Below are 22,422 nucleotides of genomic sequence, written 5' to 3'. Positions count from 1 at the left end.
TTTCTTCTTTATTGTCTGAAAAAGATAACAGAGCCTAACAAATCAATTTTTAAGTTTAAGAAGCACGACAAAATAGGACACACAAAAAATATATTGCACTATACCTGTGTGTGCTTCTACAATTCAATCTTTCTAGTTTCAAGAGAATTTGTCAAGAAACTAGGTTCTGGTATGGTTTAATTACATTTGTTTTTCGGGAATAAAAAGCAAAGAAATCAGCTGTAACGGTTAATTCAGAAAACAGTTTTTCAAACAAATTTAATAAATTTTGTTTCAACACTACATATATAACCTTCAAAGTATAAAACTGTAAGAAGAAACATTTACCTTTAAATAAATAAACATAACTGTTTGAAAAGAACCACTATGGTCTATCACATAAAACTATACTGTTATAAATATAGCATTAGAAAAGAAAAGCAGACAGAAAATTTAATCATCTAAGAAGCATCCTGCTAACCACAGCAATTAAGAGATGGGTCAGTTCCCTTTCTGCTTGAAACTGCTTATTTTTACTACAATGCATAACAGGTAAATCTTGCCTCAAAGTTCATATTATCTAAAGTACAATTGTTTTTCATGAATCTTATCCTCCTCTTTTAGAGAAAATTTTTAAATCAGCTCTTCAGCCTCATAAATGCAGGGAAAATTCTCCCTTAATTTTAAATCCATTAAACTTCAGTGAGGACAGGCACATTAGCACACCTTTAAATAAAAGCTAAGTTATATACCTATGACTGAAGCAGAAAGTTTTCAAGAAATTTCAAATCTCCAGGTAATTTAACCTGGATAGCAGGAATAAGAATTTAAACAGCAAATCTAGCTGAAAAAGTAAGGTTCAAATTTTTGCAACACTGATCATATCTTGTTTCAGGGAAGCATTTCTGTGAATTGCTGTCAGCACGGAAGAGTAATTTTTGCTCAGGAATAAACTTTGCCTAACATTAGAAACAAAGCCAAACCCAAAAAAATCCTAAACCAAAAAAAAAAAAAAAAAACAACCAACCAACAAACAAAAAAACCCAAACAAACAAACAAACAAACAAAAAAACCAAAAAAGGAAACACAAACCTAAAAACAAGCCAAAAAGGCAATGGGAACAGAAGAGAAAGTAAAGTAGATTTGTTAAAAAAAGAAATGTTCTCTGGCAGAATGTTTTGGGTTTTTTCTAATTTGGATTTTGATTCTTTGTTATTTTAGCCAACTGCAATATTTAGAAAATCCTTAGAAAAGCCCAGTTCCTTTGGGTTTTGTGGTGTTTTAAGATAGAAAATAGACTTTGTGAACATAAATGTGCATGTTTTAAGTTAGATTCAATGGGCTTGTTCCATGTATTATGAGCTTCAAAACTAAGATCCACATTTCAGTTTTTCTGGTCACAGTTTGGTTTAATCAAGATACCGATTAAATGGTTACAGGTTCAAGATGCTACACAACAGTTAAGTTTTCAGCTTAATTTACTTCATGTCTTTTCTTCTTCTGGTTGGGTGTTATTGGCTTTTTGGGTGGGGTTTTTCGTTAGTTGTTTTGGGTTTTTTGGTTTGCCTTTTTTGCAGCATATAGCTAATTTTACACAGATTTTTTAACTGTTTGAATTGCACTATGGTTTAATGTACATCCATATTAATACAGTTCCTAGGATATTGGAGACAAAAAAATCTAAGGCAGTAAAAACTATGCAAACAAAAAAAAAGCACGGCAGGAACCATTATCACTAATATGATAGTTAGCCGGTAATTGAGTTGCAAGTCTCTGAATTTAACATAGGAATAAGCATGACATAATTGTCTTGTAAACAGATGAGAGAACAAGATACTATTCTCATGACAAAGTGCATTGGTGTATGTTATTTTATTTCTGGCAGTACAGTAGAACTAAAATAATTTTCTATATAGGTAGAATTTAAGCACAGTTACTCACGAGCATTAGCTCTAATTTCATTTTTCAGAATGTCTCAAGATACCAAACTGACCTGGAGCAATCAAGACTACAAAGACAGAGCTGAATGGTATCAATCCAAAAGGAGTGGTATGGTTCAGTAGTTGCCACAAAGGAGTTAGGGGAAGGAAATTAGCTCAGCAGACATTCTAGTATTATTCTATGCCTCCTAAGTATAAATTAATGTATAAAAGAATCTATATGTTACTTGAGATCTTTGAAATCCCAGCTGCTGTTAGTTCCTTGCTTCAGTAAAAGACAATGAATTTAATAATACCTCAAACTTATTAATGGCATGCATTTGGTGGCACCAGCAACATCACTGCTGTGTTAATTCTGCATATTTCTACATCACTAGTCTGTGAACATCCTGCAGCAAATTTTCATGTCTTTTCTGTTGACCAATTTGGCAGAAAATATTCTGGCAAAGTGGATATCTGAATATATTAATTTATGTAAAAATTTAAAGGAAAGAGCTTTTGGTAACCATACATAGAAGGCTACAATTGCAAATTAATGATCTGATCTAATACCTATCTATTTAGTTGAAAACTTTCAGCACAATTCACTGGGACTTAACTGCATAGGGATACAAAAGTCAGGGCTTAAAAAAAAAAAAAAGACATCAGTAAAACCACTGTCCTTAGTAGAGTTTCACCTGATTCAATTGTTTTGATAATGCATGGGATTACAAAAGAAATTTCTTAGATTTAGGATTATGATAAAAAGTTTTCCTCCACTAACTACATAATTAGATTCTTCTGATAAAGACTTTTCTTCATGGCACCTGGTTGCATCCATGTGTTAAGTTTCCTGCAGTTAAATTTTGAAGCAGCTCTATTCCTAATCTTTTACTGCATCACAATTATGTAGTTCTTGGGGAAAAGAAGTTTAACTTAATTCTTTTGACTTTATTGTTTTGGTAATCAATTAAAATGCTTATTGTTTTCAGAAAACTGTCAGGAGACCTATGGTGAAAAATAATACAGTTTGTATAGTCTAATTAGCTAAATTGCACTATTTAATAAACAAGATACCTACCTGTAATGACAATCAAATATTGTCACTAATCTTGGTCTATAGGGATTTTCTTTTTTTTCTCTTTTTTATGATAGCTTGCAAAATGCTAATTTTAATGGGATTTATGCAAACACAGTTAGCGAATGTTCTCCATATTACATGTATTCACAGCATATTTTCCCACTCTGAAAACTACAATACTTACTCCTTTTTATAAAAGAGATATAATAAGTGAACTAAAAGTATACAAGGGGGTCATTACACTTCTAAAGAAATCTTGATTAAAGGAACAGATTCTAGACCAGTTGAATAGCTGTCAAGGTACTCACTTCCAGGTCATCTCACTTCCAGGTAAACTTTACGCTGAATCTCAGTCCATACAGGAGATTTTGTTGGCTGAAAGGTTGTGTCATTGCTTCTGAGCAATTACAGAAGCATTGTAAATCAACAATAGAAAAAAAGGGTATCCACTCATATTAGACTAAGGCGGCTGATGATTTCGGCCTCCAGTGCTTAAAATCTTTCATAACTTCAGGAAGCTGACATTTCACTTATTCAGTGTAATTAAATTAGGTTATTTTCTCCATCTCTAATATGGATTTACTACCTAAAATAAGAGCCTAATTAAGTCCAGGTTGTAAATGACTTCACATGTTTGATTTAGCTCTAAATTTTATTGCCATCTCTGTTTTGCTTGCTTTGATAAACTGTTGTTTGAAAGCAGCAAAAATGCAAAAAATAAGAGACGATTTAACAGATTTTTATGATGCTTTTGGCTGTTTGTTAAGGTACAAAATATTTGGTCTTGGACTACTGCATGACAGGAATGCCTCAGCTTCACTTTAAAGCCAAAGGCAAAATAATTTTCTCTTGTAACCATATGTATCTGTAAGCACTGAAGGCAGAAGCAACTTGCTTGTAAACATCATTACACAGCATTCTAAAATGAAAGAGCAATCTTGACAGATACCATGTGATGTTCACTTAAGCTCTTAATGTCAAAGCCCTCAGTTCTGCCCCTTGTTGTGAACTTTGGAGACACGGGAAGCTGAAGCACTGCAGAGTACTCAGCAAATCAAATTCCATTCTGGCACTAAATATCTAAACTGTAGAGCAACTTTTGATTCAGTGTGTACTCTAGTGCATTTATTTGGTTATTAGTGTGAGCAGAGCTCAAGGACCAGAAACAATTAATTTTCAATCCATGCTGGATTTCAGTGAGAATGGTGCTTTTAGATAATTAATGCTGACTCCTCCTCCACATTGCCAATAAATATAATTTGCTTTAAGTATTAATTAAGCAGACTAGGGCAGAACTTCCAATAAGCAGTATTTTAATTTAAAGATTGGTGATGTTAGAAAATTGTTTCAATGCCTTATGAAAGATATATTATTAAGGAGTTGGGCTTTTTTTTAAGGCAAAGATCCTCCATGTTCAGTCTCAAGCACAGAAAATCTCTAATTCACCTTCTTGAAAATAAAGTATTTCACAGGTTTGCAAAGTGAATGAATGAAATAATCTGTCAGTGAATATTTCCCTCCACATCTTCCGTCCTTACTAACAACTGTTCCTTTTTACAGCTTGCTCAGAAAAGCATTCAACTGCTATCAGCAACTGTAAGCTCTCATACTGACAAATACTATCTATGATCTACTGACTTGCCAGCTCAACATCACTCTCTTTACTGACTCTCCAGTTTTGCCATTCCCTGTAGGACAATCTCTCTAAAGAGCATCCACTTGATTGATGTATTGAAGCAGTTTTTCTGCAGCAATTCCTGTGTGGACAAACATTGAAAAGTTGCTTATACTGTTCAGAAAAAGAAACATAAATATACAAGCTATCCACAAAACAAGGAACTTTCTGAACAAAAATCTTTAAATATTTATGCTCTAGAGAAATGATAATGTTTGTTTCCTATGAACATGCTTCAAAAGCAGCATTTACACTCATCTACAATATAGTGATCACCCAGGGAGCCAGTTCTTGTCCCGGAGTCATTGCACTGGATCTGCTTTCTTCAGAGAGAGAAGAAATTGTAACATTCCAGTTTAAAGCTAATAGAATCCTGATTGCTTAGTGCAATTCCCTAGATGGATATCTATCTAACTTTTTAACTGTTGTTAAAGTGACTCTTTCAGAGATGGAGTCATGAAAGCCATCATATTCTAATTTTCTGAAAGCTTGATAGAACCAATATTCTTAGTATAGATAAAGCGTAATGAAGCACTCTCTTTCCCATAGGAAAGTCCTCCACTCATATTCTTTGATGCCAACTAACCTTCACATCTGCTATTTCCCTATTGATTGCTACAACTTGGCGCTTTTGTAGAGTGTCTGATGAGGCAATTCTATTCAATGACACCACTTCCTCTTCGACAAAAAGGAGTGCAGTAAAATAGCAGTGTGTTTCCTATACCTTCAGGGGAAACGCTGTGTGCAAATTATGCAAACAAACATGTAGTCATCATTTATATGTGTGTATGTGGAGAAGACGACCGTTTGTTCCTTTTATACTGAATCATTGCCTATGTAAAATTATGCAAAGTAGATTTGGTTTTGAATTTTTTAAGCAAATGAGGAGTCATCCTGGGTCCCACTTAAAAAATCCATCTCAAAATACATGGTATTGACTATGGAAATAAGCTTAAAATTAGTCATCACTTAAAATATGATCCAAACGTATTTACAAATCAGTAATGCACATTAGAGAATATCAGAACAAAGAGTATGGGGTTTTTGCTGTCCTTGAAAACAAAGACATCAAAGATTTTTTTTCACATAGAATTAAATAATTTCTTCTTGACACATATTACACTAATGAAATATTTCATTTGAAATTAAAATGGGAAGTAATATCAATTATGTAATAGTCCTCATTTATAATGCTGTGGAAAACACCAGCATGACAAAAAGAAAAGCACTACAGGTTTAAATTAAAGATCAAATATAATATTTTGGTTTCAAACAAACTGAAGCTATTAAACCACTGCTGTTTTATTTGCATTTTATTTAGGCTTTCCTCTAGCACACGCCTCTGGATGTGTAATATCCAACTGATTTTCTTTTTCTTTTTGTTGTGAAACTTCAGATTCTTTAAGCTTTAATTGCCACAATTACTTCTGTGTCTAGTCTTACTTGAGACTAGCTCTTTTTTCTTTCTTTTTTTTTTTCCTTTGACATTTTCAAGCCTAGATTCACAAAGATATTTAAACACCTAATACCTCATCAAATCAATAGGAATTTATTTGCGAAAGAAGCATGGAAAGAAGAAATAAGTATATAGTTCCATTTTAGGACTTTCAGATTGTATAAATGTTTTGATAGATTACTCCCACAACAATTTATTTGTTTTAAGTTGAACCTGTACAACTTAGAAAAAAAATTATTTGAGAGCAGGACAGAAAAGAAAAAGGTATTCACCTCTTCAGTCAACTTTTCTACTAAAGAGTAGAATCAGACATAATTCGTTCTACTGACAATATTTTAGCAAAACTGCTAAAGTTTCCAATTTATATCCAAATCAAGATTATGCTTCACCTGTTACAGTTAACAAAACAGAGCCAGGAGTGAGGCCCATAATTGTCTACATCATATGTCAGCATTGACCCTGGAACAGTTTTGGCCTGTCCTGAGGATTAACCTCCCAAACGATACCTGGGCTCCACCCCAAGATAATAGCCCAGGAGATGTCAAGTACATACCAAAGATTGTTCCTAATAGGGTGTTTTGTGCATGATCATCTAATTTTGATGGAAAAGGGTTAGCCCAGTGACCCTGACTTAAAAATGGTCTTGGCCTGGTTTTATTTACTACTAAAAATCTAGCCTGAAAGTGTACAAGACAGAGACATATAATGCATTTGGAACAATATACTTCAGATACTATATAAAGATTTCTGTATATATTTTACTTTACTCTCTAATAAAGATTTCTTTATACATTTTACTTTAGTCTCTAAACAATCCATTTCAAATTTCTTACTTCAAAATGTTGGATCCGAATTAATTATTTTTTAAGGCAGCTTTCAAAAACTGGAACAGTCTTCCCAAAAAGGTGGCTGACGCCCCAAGCCTGTCAGTGTTTAAGAGGCATTTGGACAATTCCCTCAGAAATTTTCTCTAACTTCTGGTCAGCTCTGGAGTGGTCAGGCAGTTGGACTAGATGATCATTGTATGTCCCTTCCAACTAAGATATTCTAGTCTAGTCTAGCTTTAATCATTTTCCCTCTGTTTCACTTTCTAAGCAAGAAGCACAAAAGTACAGAAAAATAAAATTTGCAAAAGAGAATTAATGATTAAGAATCTGTTAGAGGGTATGGTTTGTTCTGGATGGGGGAAAATTTTATTTTTTCTGTAAACAAGGTTGTTAGTTTTGCTGTGTCAGCATACTAGTCTCCCATATGCATGCAGAAACCCAAACATGTGAAAGAAACAGGAATCAATAACTGCAGTGCTGTCATCTTCCAGGTTAAAGGTGATTCCACATTTTAAATATTCACTATGTCAATTATTTTTCTTGCTTATTCTTGCTATGCTGTTTTAATCCAGGAAAACAAACAGACAGACAAACTGCTTTAAACAATGGTCCCTTTCCTCTAAATGCATCAAGAGTTGCTCCAGCAGTTGTAATTAAACTATATCACAATTTTGGAAATCCAAATACTATCTTAGTGGATGACACCTTAAAAATGTTTGGAGCTTGAAGTAGTTTTAGAAATGGTAATCTGTCTATATCATCAGATTTTTCACCATTTCTTGTTTAACACCTACTGAGCTTTAATAATGCAGTTGACTCAATTTGCTGAACTGTACTCTTCAATTTAAAGTTTCCATGAAAATTCTGGCATAGAATATGTCAAGATTACCACATACTTCCAACAAAATATGCAAACAATGCAAACACATTACTGGTGCACACATCAAAACCCTACATCTGTCACCCTAATTTAATAAAAAAAAAATTAATTGGACTCATAAATGTAAAAAAATGACAAGCCATACAGCAGATGACACAGCAACATCTGTTCTGCCAGTGGAGGATAAATGTACTCAACCTCTAATATGATCAAGCATATAGAGTTACATGAGCAAAACAAAATAGTAGTTTGTGGTTATTGTTTGTAATTTTTTACTTCTGTTTCTGAAAGATGGGTTTTTGCAATCACTGGCTTAATTTTAGAAACACTCATTGTGAACAGTTCAATCTTTTAAAATATGACTTTTACAGACACAGACCAGAACTTTGGCCATAGTCCAGCACAGACTGTAAGCCAAAATGTGAACCTTTTCTATGATTTGAAAGAGATTTTTCTTTTTGGTTTTTGTGTTCATTTCAGTGCCAACATGAAAGAAAAGAAACTCTTCACAGCCTTTAAACCAATAATCTAAAATAAGGCAAATGTCCCAACAGTGCTAGTTAAGTCAGCCAGTTTTATTATGGAATTAGAATTATTTGTAATATTCCCTGTAAAATTAATTAATTTGCATACATAGACAGTTTTTAATCACAGCCTCTCCCTACAGTCATACTGCAGTTTATATGTATTTCAAAGTTGCCCAGTGCTTAAATGGTGATAAGATTCGTCCCACTACTTGTAGCCAGCTTCACATTAAGTATCTAGACCAAGGTACTAACCTAAGCTTCTCTATAGTCAATGGGAAAGTTCTGTAACTCTGGAGAACACTGTCCTTCTAGGACAGTTACTTAAGGTAGTATGGAAGAACTGCTTTCTGGTGCATTTCAGTTTCTTTCCAGTGCCAATGAATACTTGAGAGGAGAGGAGGTATCTACATTTTGGAGTGAGGAGAAACCTGCCCTACATGTTTCAAAAACTGCAACTTTCCTAAAAAAATAAGTCATCTGGAGGGGTCTGTTTTCCAGCTTTGAGACCAAAACACGGGACCTTATTACGTCTTCCTATTAAATTCTCTCAATCAACAGTTGAGATTCTTTCTTTACAATCCCCCAATTTACCAATCTACTGGTAAATTTACCATGTATCAATCTATTGCTAGTACTCCTGCTGTACGGATTTTGAGAAACTTCAGGAATACAGCCTATTCCTGGTTTTACTCATTATCATTTTAGGGATGCCATGCTTCATTTCACAATATATCTATTAAAGAATAATAAATTACCTTTGCTACACATTTTACCGATGAAGTGAAACTAGCTACATTAGCAGTTGATAGTATTATTAAAATAGGGCTTGTATAATACAATATAGTATAAGAAAATAAAATAATAAACATTTGAATGACCAATACATAGTAACAGGAGTTTTTTAATGTCTTGAGTCCGTTACTAATGTCAACAAATGTAAAAATAACAAAAAAAAAAAATCTCAAATCATATGAAATTACAACTGCAACATTTGTAGGTTCTAGTGGTTTTGCTGTTAGATTTATTCCACTAGAAGTTAGAGATTCAATTTATCTAAGTAATTCTGTTATTTCTGAAAGGAAAACTGAATACCTGAAAATTAAGACCAAGAATCTTAATGTTTTTTGGAATTGTTAAGAAATTTATTTCAAGAATTTAGAATTAAGCTCTACCTTGGAAATAAATCCAGAAATCCATTATTAGCTGAATAAGAATGTAAAAAACAATGGCCTTAACACTGCTTATGAGATGAGCCTTGTAGTTTCCTTTCAATCCTCCTTTCATCTTTGATGACCTGATTTGAAAAGACAGCCATTGAGACAATCAAACCTTCTTCATAATGAACAGGCTGTACAAAAAAAAAAAAAAAAACCAAACCCAAAACTCCTTAATTTCAGAAGAGACATTTCTTGTATGTGGCACCTGTGACTTGGGGAGGAAGCTATAACTGAAATTTCAGTGTTCCCTTTGCTAACTTCTGATTTTATGGGTAGCCAAAGCCCTGCTTAGAATACCGTTGTTGGATTGTACATCTGTAATGAACTACACTTAGCTTCTCTGTACTTCAAGGAGCAAAAGCTGCATCAGAAATACTAGTTGTAGCCATAAAATAAATTAAGGAACCAAACTGTTGGTTTTGTTCAATCCAAGGAAATTCCTCAGCAATTCAACCTGAATAAAAATACACTTGAATGATAACTACCTGGATAGGCTTAGATTGAAGTTCCAGCATCAAAGAAACTATTCTCAGAGCTTCTTTGCCAGATAAGGTAAAAGGGTGAAAGTAGAGATAGACAGCCCTCCCAACAAATCACAGAAAATGTTTGGTGCTAGTCTTCCTTCACAGAAAGCTCCTTTAGGGATGTGTCTTCCTTTTTCAGAAAGCGGAAATGTATGAAAGAGTGTATGAAACTTCTATCAGACAAGTCATATAGGAGCTCCTTAAGAGTTTTGGAAGATTCCTTGTAAGTCAAGGAAGACAAGTGTCTCACGTTGAAAAATAAAAACTGAAAGACAGAGAAACAGAAAGATAGTGAGAGCAACAGAAAGAGGAACAGTAAAGTCTCTATCTTACCACTGGCCTTCTGTTACACAAGAAAGTAAGAGTTCTTTAAATAAAGACCAAAAAAATCAGGTCTTCAAAGACCTCCAGAATATTTGCTCTGTTTTATAGCTCATTGAGGAGGAGCTGATTTCAGTTCTCAAATGTAAAGATAACCTGCTTAAATATAAAAATTATAAAGCAAGTGATCCTACATCCTTTGTTAACACTGTGGAAAATTGCTTCACCAGGAGGGTTGTCAAGCATTGGAATGGCCTGCCCAGAGAAGTGGTGGAGTCACCATCCCTGGAGGTAATTAAAAGACATGTAGATGGGGTGCTTAGGGACATGATTTAGAGGTGGAGTTGGTAGTGTTAGGTTAATGGTTGGACTCGATGACCTTAAAGGTCTTTTCCAACCTGAATGATTCTATGATTCTAAAGCATGGTTTAGTATATTTTTTGTATAAATGGGTAATCTACATCGTGCAGATTAAGGATCTTGAATACGTTAAATACAAGTTCAATTAATTCATGAATACTGAAAAATGCTTAAAAGACATCCATATCCAATAAAGCTTATGTAATTATTACCAGAAGTGTATTGCAAAACGGATGGTTTAACCAATCTCAACATGCATCGTGTTTGGAGCAATGACTAACTCTGGAGAAGAAATTCATCAGTATAATAAGACTTGAGGTGGTGTCCAGGGCAATTCTGGCACTGGAAATATTTCTCTACACAAAGCAATGCTAATGTAGTTGGACAACATCTCAGTAGTATCATATATAAACTGACAAGGTGGAACCAAGAGTTCACCTCTGCTAATGAATGGAGGCTTTCAGGCTGCTCCAGTGGGCAGGAACTCAACGCTGAAGGTTGTTCATATGGCAGGATCTCACACAAAACTGGCTAAACTGACAGTTCACTCTGGAGAATTGTTTCTGAATCATATTCCCAGGATGAGTCATAGATCAAATCTGCAAACTTTACATGGCTACTTGGTGATAGATCTATTTGCTTTGAAGAGCAAGATGTGGGTTTTTTTCAGACTCTGATAGTTAAAAATGTTCTCATATGTACTCTCAATTTCCTAAACAAACTTTAACTCTGAAATCTGTCTTTCCTAAAGAATGCTTTTTGCAGTTGAAGTATTCTCTATGATCTAGCTCAGTTCCCTTTCCCACCTTGCTCATGACAGACATAAAGAGAAAAAAGCTGAAAAGAGAAAAGGAAAGTGTTCTTGCCCTGCCTCCTGGGGGAAAGCAGGAGAAGAAGAAGAAGAGAAAGGTCCAGTAGAAGAGAAGAAGAGAAAGGTCCAGTATCCTCCTGGAGAAACTGGCTGCCCATGGCTTAGATGGGTATACTCTCCGCTGGGTTAAAAACTGGCTGGAGGGCCGGGCCCAGAGAGTTGTGGTGAATGGGGTGAAGTCCAGTTGGCGACCAGTCACGAGTGGTGTCCCACAGGGCTCGGCACTGGGGCCGGTTCTCTTCAACATCTTTATCAATGATCTGGACGAGGGGATTGAATGCACCCTCAGCAAATTTGCAGATGACACTAAGTTGGGTGGCAGTGTTGATCTGCTGGAGGGTAGAGAGGCTTTGCAGAGGGATCTGGGCAGGCTGGATGGATGGGCTGAGACCAACGGGATGAGGTTCAACAAGGCCAAGTGCCGGGTCCTGCACTTGGGTCACAACAACCCCAGGCAGCGCTACAGGCTTGGGGCAGAGTGGCTGGAGAGCTGCCTGGCAGAAAAGGACCTGGGGGTGTTGGTCAACTGTCAGCTGAACATGAGCCAGCAGTGTGCCCAGGTGGCCAAAAAGGCCAACAGCATCCTGGCCTGTATCAGGAATAGCGTGGTGAGTAGGACCCTAGAAGTGATTGTCCCCCTGTACTCGGCACTGGTGAGACCCCACCTCGAGTACTGTGTCCAGTTTTGGGCCCCCTACCACAAGAAGGACATTGAGGTGCTGGAGCATGTCCAGAGAAGGGCAACGAAGCTGGTGAGGGGTCTGGAGAATAAGTCTTACGAGGAGAGGCTGAGGGAGCTGGGGTTGTTCAGTCTGGGGAAGAGGAGACTGAGGGGAGACCTTATCGCTCTCTACAAGTACCTGAAAGGAGGCTGTAGAGAGGCGGGGGTCGGTCTCTTCTCCCAAGTTACAGATGATAGGACAAGGGGTAATGGCCTCAAGTTACGCCAGGGGAAGTTCAGGTTAGATATTAGGAAATATTTCTTTACTGAAAGGGTTGTCAGGCATTGGAATGGGCTGCCCAGGGAGGTGGTTGAGGCACCATCCCTGGAGGTATTCAAGAGAGGAGTTGACATGGTGCTCAGGGATATGGATTAGTGTTGGGTGGTGTTTTGTGTGTGTTTTTTTTTTTGTTTTTTTTTTTGTTGGGTTTGGTGGTTAGTGGTTTTTTTTTTTGTTTTGTTTTGGTTTGGTTTTTGTTTGTTTAATCGGTTGGACTAGATGATCTTAAAAGGTCACTTCCAACCTAGATGATTCTGTGATTCTGTGATAAGGCTAGATAGCAATTAGGGTATGCATTTTTGAGGAAAAAGCCTTGTAGCCAAACTTATGATCAGAACCCAGAGTTCAGTCATTCTCTTACAACTGGTCCTGTCAGCAGTGCCATTACAGGCCCTAAAGAGGCCAGAGAGTGAAGCGCATCATGTGAGAGAAAGGAAACAAAATGGCTTACCAGTTCAGACAAAACTTACAATAGTACATAAGGACAACATACATTTCCCTAATGCCCACTTTTAATTTGTTTTTGACGTCTCTCTTCAACTTCCTTTAAAAAATAACTAGTGGGGACTCAATTAATATGTTAAATACTTAATTCGATATTTTAATTATTGTGAATGACTAATCTTGTTTTTACTGGAAAGATAGGTCTATTTCTTTGACAGGACTCTGAAAAGCATTTGTATGTGTTTCATTGGTTTCCAAGAGCTGTAGCTGAAGACAGGTCTAAATTATAAACATGAATACTGTGATTTCAGAGCATAACTATTCATGAATCCAGCAGCTTAAGAGTGCTTACTATCTGGATATATGGTATAATGCAGTATAAAACTTTGCAGAAATTAAAAGTTGACTAGTCCTTGTGCTCATTTTTCAGCCCATAATGTAGGGACAGGGAAAAGGGTACGAGGAATGAAAAATGGGGAGTGGGGAAAGGGAAGGGAAAAGGCACGGCCATGGCCAAGGCAAGAGTGGAGAGGTAGTGGATTTCTACCACATTCCATCTATTTTTAGTTTCATGCTTCAGCACTGAGATGTAACAGGCAGTGGAACATATGCTCTATGACAACCCTAGAGCAGGGAGAAGGGTCAACACAGCATTTCGGTCACTTTGTCCCAGTACCTAGAGAGTTGGTTGGAATGAGGTTCTTTATGTGAATTAGTTCTGCTTTCTGCCCTCAGATTCAAAAGAAAGACAGTTCACCTCAAAGAACTTAATGGCACCAAATTTATCTGAATTTCTTCCATTCAGAATTCAGATGCACTGCTGCTCTCATAGTCTGTGTTAATGCATCTTCTAACTTACCTACCTACCTCTACCTAGGTTCCTTGATCTTTTAAAGAAGTAAGTAGAACTCAGCGTTTTGAGGTCTCTGGACAAAGCCTACATCTCATTCTCACAGACTTTTGTCATTGCAAATTCATTTCTTATAAGTGTATGGAGTGACCACAGACCTTGCTTTACATGTTTGCAGCTGTGCCTGCTTTTTTTTATACGTTCAAATTAGTAGCAGTTACCTGAGTAAGTATTCCTGCAAAGAGGGAATAATCACAGGAAAAGGGAAATAATGCATTTCAACAGCATGTGTTTCTAGCAGATAGGCCCAAACTATGATGATCAAAAAGAAGAAGAAGAAAACGAAAACAGATTGCAGGATATTTATATTGAATTCCCTCTTTAGTCAAAAGTGCCACATGTGTTTTTATGCATAAGAAAAGTCTGTATTTGTTACATTCAAATATAATTTATCTATAAAGTGAAATAATTTTAAAGCAAACCGAACATGTATTTGTGATATCTGCTACCAATTATTTTTTAAGCATTATCCAGATCAGTACATGGAGGCTGAGACTCAAAAAATTGTCTTCCATTAGTCACTGTCACTCTGTGGATATTTGAGAAGCTCGGAACTGGTGTTTCTTTCATCTTTGACTTGCAACAATCCCACCAAATAATTGATATGTACTGGTAAACTTCTGCAGTATTCAGCTAAAGGTTCTACGACTGTATATGCCCATGTGCTTGTACATGCGTACCTATTTTTAAAGCAGATAAATGTCATTTGCCTATTCCAATGTTCAAACTCAGATTTGAAAAAACAATTGAAGTTATACTGGCTTTGTGCATGCCAATGCCAACATCACTCACGACAAATGAGTGACATTCATACCCTTTTTCTTGATGTTATTCTTTCATTTCAAAATTTCCTGAGGGAGGTGGTTACCAAATGGCTAGGGTAAAAAGTGGGGGGAAAGGACAGGCTGGGGGGGTGGAAGACAGGACTGAAAAGGGTCAGCAGCATGGATCTTTGTGGAGAAAAAGCAGTGCAGGAAGAAATGGAAGATATTGTAGAAAAGTAAAGCTGAAGTAGAAAAATGTGTCCTGAAGAAGAAAAGGAAAGAAATTGGCAAATGTAAATGACAAATAGAATAGTCCATCAGATAATTCTAAGGTGTGTGAGTCAGCTTTCCTGAATTGGTCCCCTATCTGCCTTTCACCAAGTGATCTTGAAAAAGATGCATTCCCTTTTAGTGCTTCAGCTTCCTTATCAGCAAAACAAGGATATAAAATACATGACTCTCACAGAGAGCTAAGACCTTTAATTTGTGATACAGAAGTAATGACACTAATCTACTGCTATTAGAGAATGAAAAATTACTTTGTTTTTTACTATTTGGTATGCAAATGCCTAGTACCCATAACTGAGAAAAGCTCCATTGTGCATGGTACTGTACAAAAACCTAGAAAGAAAAAAATCTGTAATTGAAAATCTGAAATATGAGAAATGATGAGAAAAACAAAGGTACACAGCAAGTTCACAAAAAAAAAAAAAATAATTGTAAACCACATATAAACATGTGCTGTAGTAGTCTCATTTGTGTGTGAGGATGGAGAACTGTTGCACATATAGAAGCAGGGTGGAATTAACATTGTTCTTCTCAATTTCAGAACTGTCTTTCATTAACAAAACAGACACTGGGGTTTCAAGAAACAGACCGAGAGACCACAGAAATCAGACGCAATGAAAAATCTGAGCTTTTTTATCCAAGAACAGCTAGTGTGAGATAAGTACCTTTCATGAAAACAATAAATGTTTTTTATTTTGTGCCAGACAGGAAGGAAGACAGACTTCTGAAAATGGTCAATAGCGACAAAAGCAGTCAAGAGAAAGGAAGAGAAGTTCATAACTAAGAAAAACTCGATTTGAGAAACACCAAAACACATATCAGGAATGGAAACTACAAGCCTAGCAGCAGATATGGCTTAGAATTTACTTTTAAATTTCTTTATTTCTAATTCTTAGAAAATAATAAGGTTTTCTTTGTTATTCCCAATGAAATGGCCCACCAGACCTACCAGGCATATAACAGACTTGTAAAACTACTTCCTTTCCATGCTCAGACTGGATAAGTAGATCTTAAGAGGAGAGAGCACTGACAATTTCCACCACTTTTTGGCTTCTAGAAGGGGTTCTAATGTCCTGTTTCTCAGACCATGAGGAGACATTCAATGATCTGGAGGACTTAATAAAACTTTGGAGACAACATTGTGCTCTTGTGGTGCTCTTGTGGCCAGGAAGGCCAACGAAATCCTGGGCTGCATAGGGAAGAGTGTGGCTAGTAGGTCGAGGGAAGTCATTCTCCCCCTCTACTCTGCACTGGTGAGGCCACAACTGGAATACTGCATCCAGTTCTGGGCTCCCCAATTCAAGAGGGATAGGGAACTACTGGAAAGAGTCCAGTGAAGGGCAACGAGGATGATTCAAGGATTGGAGCATCTCCCTTATGAAGAAAGGCTGAGAGAGCTGGGACTCTTTAGCCTGGAGAAGAGAAGGCTGAGGGGAGACCTTATCAATGCTTATAAGTATCTCAAGGGTGGGTTGAAGGAGGAGGGAGCCAGACTCTTTTCAGTGGTTGCCAGTGAGAGGACGAGGGGCAACGGGCACAAGCTGGAACATAGGAGGTTCCACTCAAATATGAGAAAAAACTTCTTCACAGTGAGGGTGACAGAGCCCTGGAACAGGCTGCCCAGGGAGGGTGTGGAGTCCCCTTCTTTGGAGATTTTCAAGACCCGCCTGGATGCAGTCCTGAGTCACATGCTCTGACATGCTCTAGGCAATCCTGCTTCAGCAGGGGAGTTGGACTAGATGATCTTTACGGTCCCTTCCAACTCTAAAAATTCAGTGAAATTCAGTGAAACATTCTCCTTTTTCAAAAAAGCTATTTCACTGGGATATTTGAATCACAAAGGTAACAGCATTTTCAATGTATATCCCCTGTGCTCTCCAAGATTTTAAATTTAGCAGGTTTTAATCTAGCAGTTAGTTTGTCTGATTCCTGTTTAGGTTATCCTTCAGCTTTGGCCAGGTTCCCAAGTTTTTTTAAGAAAGAATTCAATGGACTGTTATATAGATAATTTATGCAGAAATTACTGTCAGTTTCATGGGCAGCTACCGAGCCTCACTGTGATTGGAACTAATAACTATTACCAAGATATGATAATTTCATTTAACATTAGGAAACCATCTGGTGCCTTCATTTCTTGTTGTAACATAATGCCATTGTTTTACTCAATCCACTCTCATTAAAACAAGATAAAGCAGCTAAGGAAAAACATACACACAGGATAAATTTATCCTCTCAATCATCTTTGTGCAACCTCTCCCAGAAGTCATACTCTCATAGATTTTTGAAGCACAAGGGGACTACTAAAATCTAACCTGAGCTTCTGTATAATGAAGGCTATCTATTTCATTGAGTAGCCTCTACATCAAAAACATAATGTATTTGGGCTGTGCTGTATCTGTTTTCCTCACAATGTCTGCATGTGATGGATGAATCCAGCCCAGTCCTAGATAAGTTGTACTGGTGGTTAATTACTCTTGCTCTTAAAAATAAGCACCTTATTTCTAGTCTGAATTTGCCTAACTTCAGCTTTGAAACATTGGATCTCATTATGCTTTTTTCTGCTAGATTAAACAGTCATCTGCTGCCAAAAGACTCATTCCCATTAAGGTACTTACAGACCATGATCAAGTCACCTCTTAACCTTCTCTTCAGCAGATTAAACAGACCAATCTTCTTTAGTCTCTAACTACAACGCTTATTTCCAGACCTACAGTCATTCTTTCACCTTTAATGAACTCTTTCCAATTTTAAAGATATTTTTGAAGTGTGGTCACCAGAACAGGACACAATAGTTGATTAATAGTTTCCCTAATAACATATAAAAAGGCAGTGTTACTTCCTACTTGATATTCACTTGTCTATATATCAGATAATATAGTATATACCATTTAAAACCCTCCTTTAGCTTACTGATAAAACAGAAAGTATTCTAAAAGGAATTCAAAATGTGAATATTTATCCTGGTTTTTTACACACAATGCAGAAAACATTCACAACTCTTCTGTTTATATACACTATCTGTCCTTTTCAATACTATCTTTGCCCATTGTCACTTCTGTCACTTAAGATATTTTTCTGATCGTTTTTGTCTTCCTTTATCAGTTACCTGTTTTTAAGCACTTTTTATATTATTATTTAGCAGTAGTATCTATGAGCTGTCCAACTCCAATAGTACCTTTTGAGGAAATTCCACTTAGTCTTATTTTAAAATATTTTCTTGCATTTTCATTTTCTTCATGTAAACAAATTACATTGGCTGAACTATAAGAAAAGTTGTAGCAACTTCTAATGCTTAAGTTTGGATCTATTTAATTAGGTAAATAATACCAACTAATTTACATACCTCTAGATAAGATAGTATACATCAGAAAAATATTTGTAATCATTTGGTTGCTAGCTGGAACAGAAGTTCTTAACTATCAGTACATTTTCATGTCATAAAACAATTGTGAACCATGATCTGTTCACAGACAAAACCCAGAAAATATGCTTGTTTAACAGAATAAACCTTAATTTGACCTAAAATGTATCAGCTGAATAAAGAAGTCCTGTGTTTTGTTCTGATTTCTCTTTTTCATTCATAGTGAAGGAGAATTCATTAATGTACTAAAAGCAATACCAAATTAAGTGATCTGACACCATAACTCCATTGTGTATAAATCTAGGTTATTTCATCCGCAAGCAGAATTATTCTGTGCACGATGTGCAATTGCTATTTCCTTAGAAGTGTGTCCTCTCTAGCTCTTGGATACAATATACTAAATAAACACAAAATATATCTAGATAAATAGAAACAGAGGAAGGAAGAGAGCAGAAAGAATTATGCAGAAAAAGGAGCAGTATACTAATATGCAGAGGGGAAAAACATCCAGAGAAAGAGAAATAGTCTCTGCGTGTTTAAAAAACCCCACAGATTATGCGCATACAAAACAGGAAAAAGAGTGAATAAGAGAGAAAATTAAGGAGAAGGAAAATTAAAAGTTAAGAAGATGCAGAGAAAAATACTTCTGGCAACCACAAGGAAAGACATTTTTACTTTAAACTTGCTTCCTAATATTTTAGAGTCCACAGTTCAAATTTGAATTGCAACAAGTTTAAAGTTTTCTGCCAGACAAAAATGAAATTAAAGCCCTGTACTGGTGACTCAAAAGATACCATGTGTCAGCTCTTTATGTCCTGAGACTTAAGCCATTTTGAATCTTTTAAAAACCTGTGTTGTTAAACTTTCAATGTTGTCTCTTTTAACTATTTCACATATTTCCTGACATCAAGAGACTTCTGATTGATTAGTTATTTCTATTAACTTCATGGTCGTCTTTTCCAACAAGCATTCTAGGAAAAATGCTCAGAACCTTAACTATAAGTTAAGCGGTGTAAAACATTCCGACATACTGAAGTTGAATTGATTTTTATTTCCAAGTAGAAGCTGAAAGTCCTATAATTATTTTAAAAAATAAAACCATGTGTAGACTGCAATTGACTCTAAGGTCATAAGATTAAATAGTGACTATTTAGCCTTGATATATAAACAAATTTTGTACTCTCTGAATCTAATGAGAGGAACTGACCACACATTCCTCAATTTCTGCACCACTTTACAAGTTATCTTGGACTTCAGTTTGTCTAATTTCAAATGCTAATATAACAGTCTCTTCAAAGCTTCAGGTGACAGTATAATAACTCATAAAAACAGAATATACTAGCTAGAAGTCTTCAAAATGCACCAAAGATCAGATAAATAATGTTAAAGACCTCTCCCTCTGGAACGTCTGAGACACCTCTGCGTTATTAAACACAAGGAGTTATAGAACAAACTATTCTCTCTCCCTTTATGAATACTTTTCACTAATTTAAGCCCACTTAAATGCTTGATGAAGCTAGAAAACAGATTTCTTTCTAAGGTTTTCTCAGTCGAGCCACTAATACCCTCAGTGTAGTCCACTTGCTTGAACAAAGACTACAATTAAGTATAATGCTATTGAACTGATACTGTAACTCTAAATCCGACAAAACCTATTCTTTTACACAACTATACAAGATCATGAAAAAAAGATCATCAGAGAAATTGCCTTTTATTTCTCATGAGAGATTTTGCATTTGCTTCCTTTGCAACCTTGCAAATCCTCAAAAAAAGTGATTTTCAGTTGCATTTGACAGCAGTGGGAATCATATCCGTCGCTCCTCAGCAAGGTGCACAAACTTCCCCCGCCACAATCGGGATACAGAATCTTTTCAAACAGAATTTAATGCTTACCTTGAAGAAAGTCATGGTTGCTCCATCTTCAACTGCACCGTACTCTATCTTTGTCTGCTTGGCCAAATCATCAGCAGAATCAATAGGAGATTCCATGCGTTCCACTGTCAGAAAGGCGGCTAGGTTAGCAGTGTACGAGGAAATGATGATAAGTGTGAAAAACCACCAAATGCCTCCCACTATCCTGGTGGAGAGGGCTTTGGGCATGAGCTCAGAACCTAACGAAAACCAGGGGAGAAAGGTGAAACCAATGCACAACAAACAATTAATAACTGTTCAGCACTTTTTGCCACAGTGGGGAGATGGAATCACTGTGCAAAAGAATCTTTAAGCTACAGGCTTACATTTACTGCTTGTACAAACACACACAACTGAAATGAAAAATAAGAACTGATTACACTTATAAAGACAGATTTTTTTTGAGCTGTGGGAATCAAAAGATAGTAATGGGAGACTCGATGATCAGTGCCTTTTTAAAATTTATAAATATATATATATAGCAACATTAAAAAAGTAGTTACTTGAACTGGCTTTCCAGAAAAAAAATATTAGCTGGACTGAACCTCTAAGTTAATACTAATATTGAAGCTTTTATACAGTTCTTTATCTTCAAGGCACTAAATAAACGTTATTTAAGTATTATGTAAAAACTTACTTGAGTAAATAAAAATAAGCTATCAATGAAAGGAGCAGATATGAAATAAAATATTTCACACTGAAATGTACAATCTGAAATCTATTATGAATACACTTTTAACTTTTCCCATTTGTATTACTGTAAATGTTTATTTGACTGCTTAGATAAAAAAATTAACATCTCCCATCTCTATAGTTAGCCCCACAATTTCAGATAAACATGGGTGGCTATACCACACACTTAATTTGATAGAGCAGCAATGAAAATATTAGACTGCTATGCATAAACTAGATAAAGATAGATTATAATGCATTGCTGGAGTTGCCTGCTCATGGCACTAAAGAATGGAGGGGGTGACAGACACTGTATAGTAATTTGCATAATTATTAATGCTAATTTAGAGTCTAATGAGATAAATTGAAGCACATAAACTCCTCTTGTGCCTAATTACTAAAAATAGGAAAAAAAAAATCAATGTAATTTACAACCACAAATATTTATTATAAATGAACATGTATGGATTTTTTTCCATAACATTAGAATTGAATGGAATGAAATTTCTAATGATGTCAAATAAACAATTTCAAGCTTCATTGCAAGAACTTTACATAAAATCTTTTAGAAGTATCCAGAAACTTGTTTTCAAATACACAGTTTTATCATATCCACTATAACATCATACCAAAATAATCACTTTTTGTTAATTGGTCACTGTGGTTGTTTTTAAATCTCCTGGGTAAAATGGAATGAAGGCAAGATGGACTATTTTATTACTGTTAAATTTTAGTGTTCATATTGAATTACTTAAGGAACTGGTCCAGCAAGGTAACACATCTTCATATAAATTAAAGATTATGCCAAACTTCCAACGTCAATGCCAAAAAATAACAGAAAGGGAAAAAAAGAAAAAAAAAAAAGGAAGAAAACAAAAGAAAAGGAAAAAAGAAGTGGTATCATAACTGGACTATCGTATTCAAAAACAGCCCATCTTACCCTGCAGTTCATCTTACCCTTGCTGTTTCAAACAAAAAAAGCTGACAGACTTGGACATGACAGCCAACTCCAGCGCCAGACTCTGCCTAGAATTCTGCAAGGAAAAAAGTAGAAAAGTACCTTTCTGATGCAGTTGCTCCTAGGCCCTGTTAGTCAGACACTTAGACACCAAAACACTAACAGATTTCCCAATAAGCCCACCATCACCAAATATTTTTAATTGCTCTCATTTCATTTAAAAAGCAACACCAGTAAAGTCAGATAGGACTGGGAAGAAAAGAAGAGTGGAAACGTTTGCCGCAGTTGCCCCAATTACCACAAGTTCATACCTTACCAAGGACTGAAACCGAGTGCCACTTAGGCCCATGAAACAGAGCCTGGTTAGGGGCTGACTGTCATGTACCCAAGGTAACGTCATGTCCAGCACTATATCCCACCGTTTCCTGGGAGCGAGGGGTGTCAGCAAGGCATGTATGAGTTCCCTCTATCATGTA

At 36.0% G+C, this 22,422-nt stretch overlaps 1 protein-coding gene across 1 annotated transcript in view; it reads right to left on the bottom strand.

Annotated features, from left to right (window-relative positions):
* The window catches only part of GRIK2 (glutamate ionotropic receptor kainate type subunit 2), a 373,275-nt gene that overhangs the window by 69,276 nt on the left and 281,577 nt on the right, over positions 1 to 22,422 (bottom strand). The window contains exon 13 of the mRNA XM_074150299.1: positions 20,299 to 20,516. Within this exon, the coding sequence (XP_074006400.1) occupies positions 20,299 to 20,516 (218 nt within the window). The remainder of the gene's footprint in view (positions 1 to 20,298; positions 20,517 to 22,422) is intronic.

Source organism: Numenius arquata, chromosome 7, assembly GCF_964106895.1.
Source record: "Numenius arquata chromosome 7, bNumArq3.hap1.1, whole genome shotgun sequence".
Classification (NCBI taxonomy): domain Eukaryota; kingdom Metazoa; phylum Chordata; class Aves; order Charadriiformes; family Scolopacidae; genus Numenius; species Numenius arquata.
This window is presented reverse-complemented; position numbering and strand designations above follow the sequence as displayed.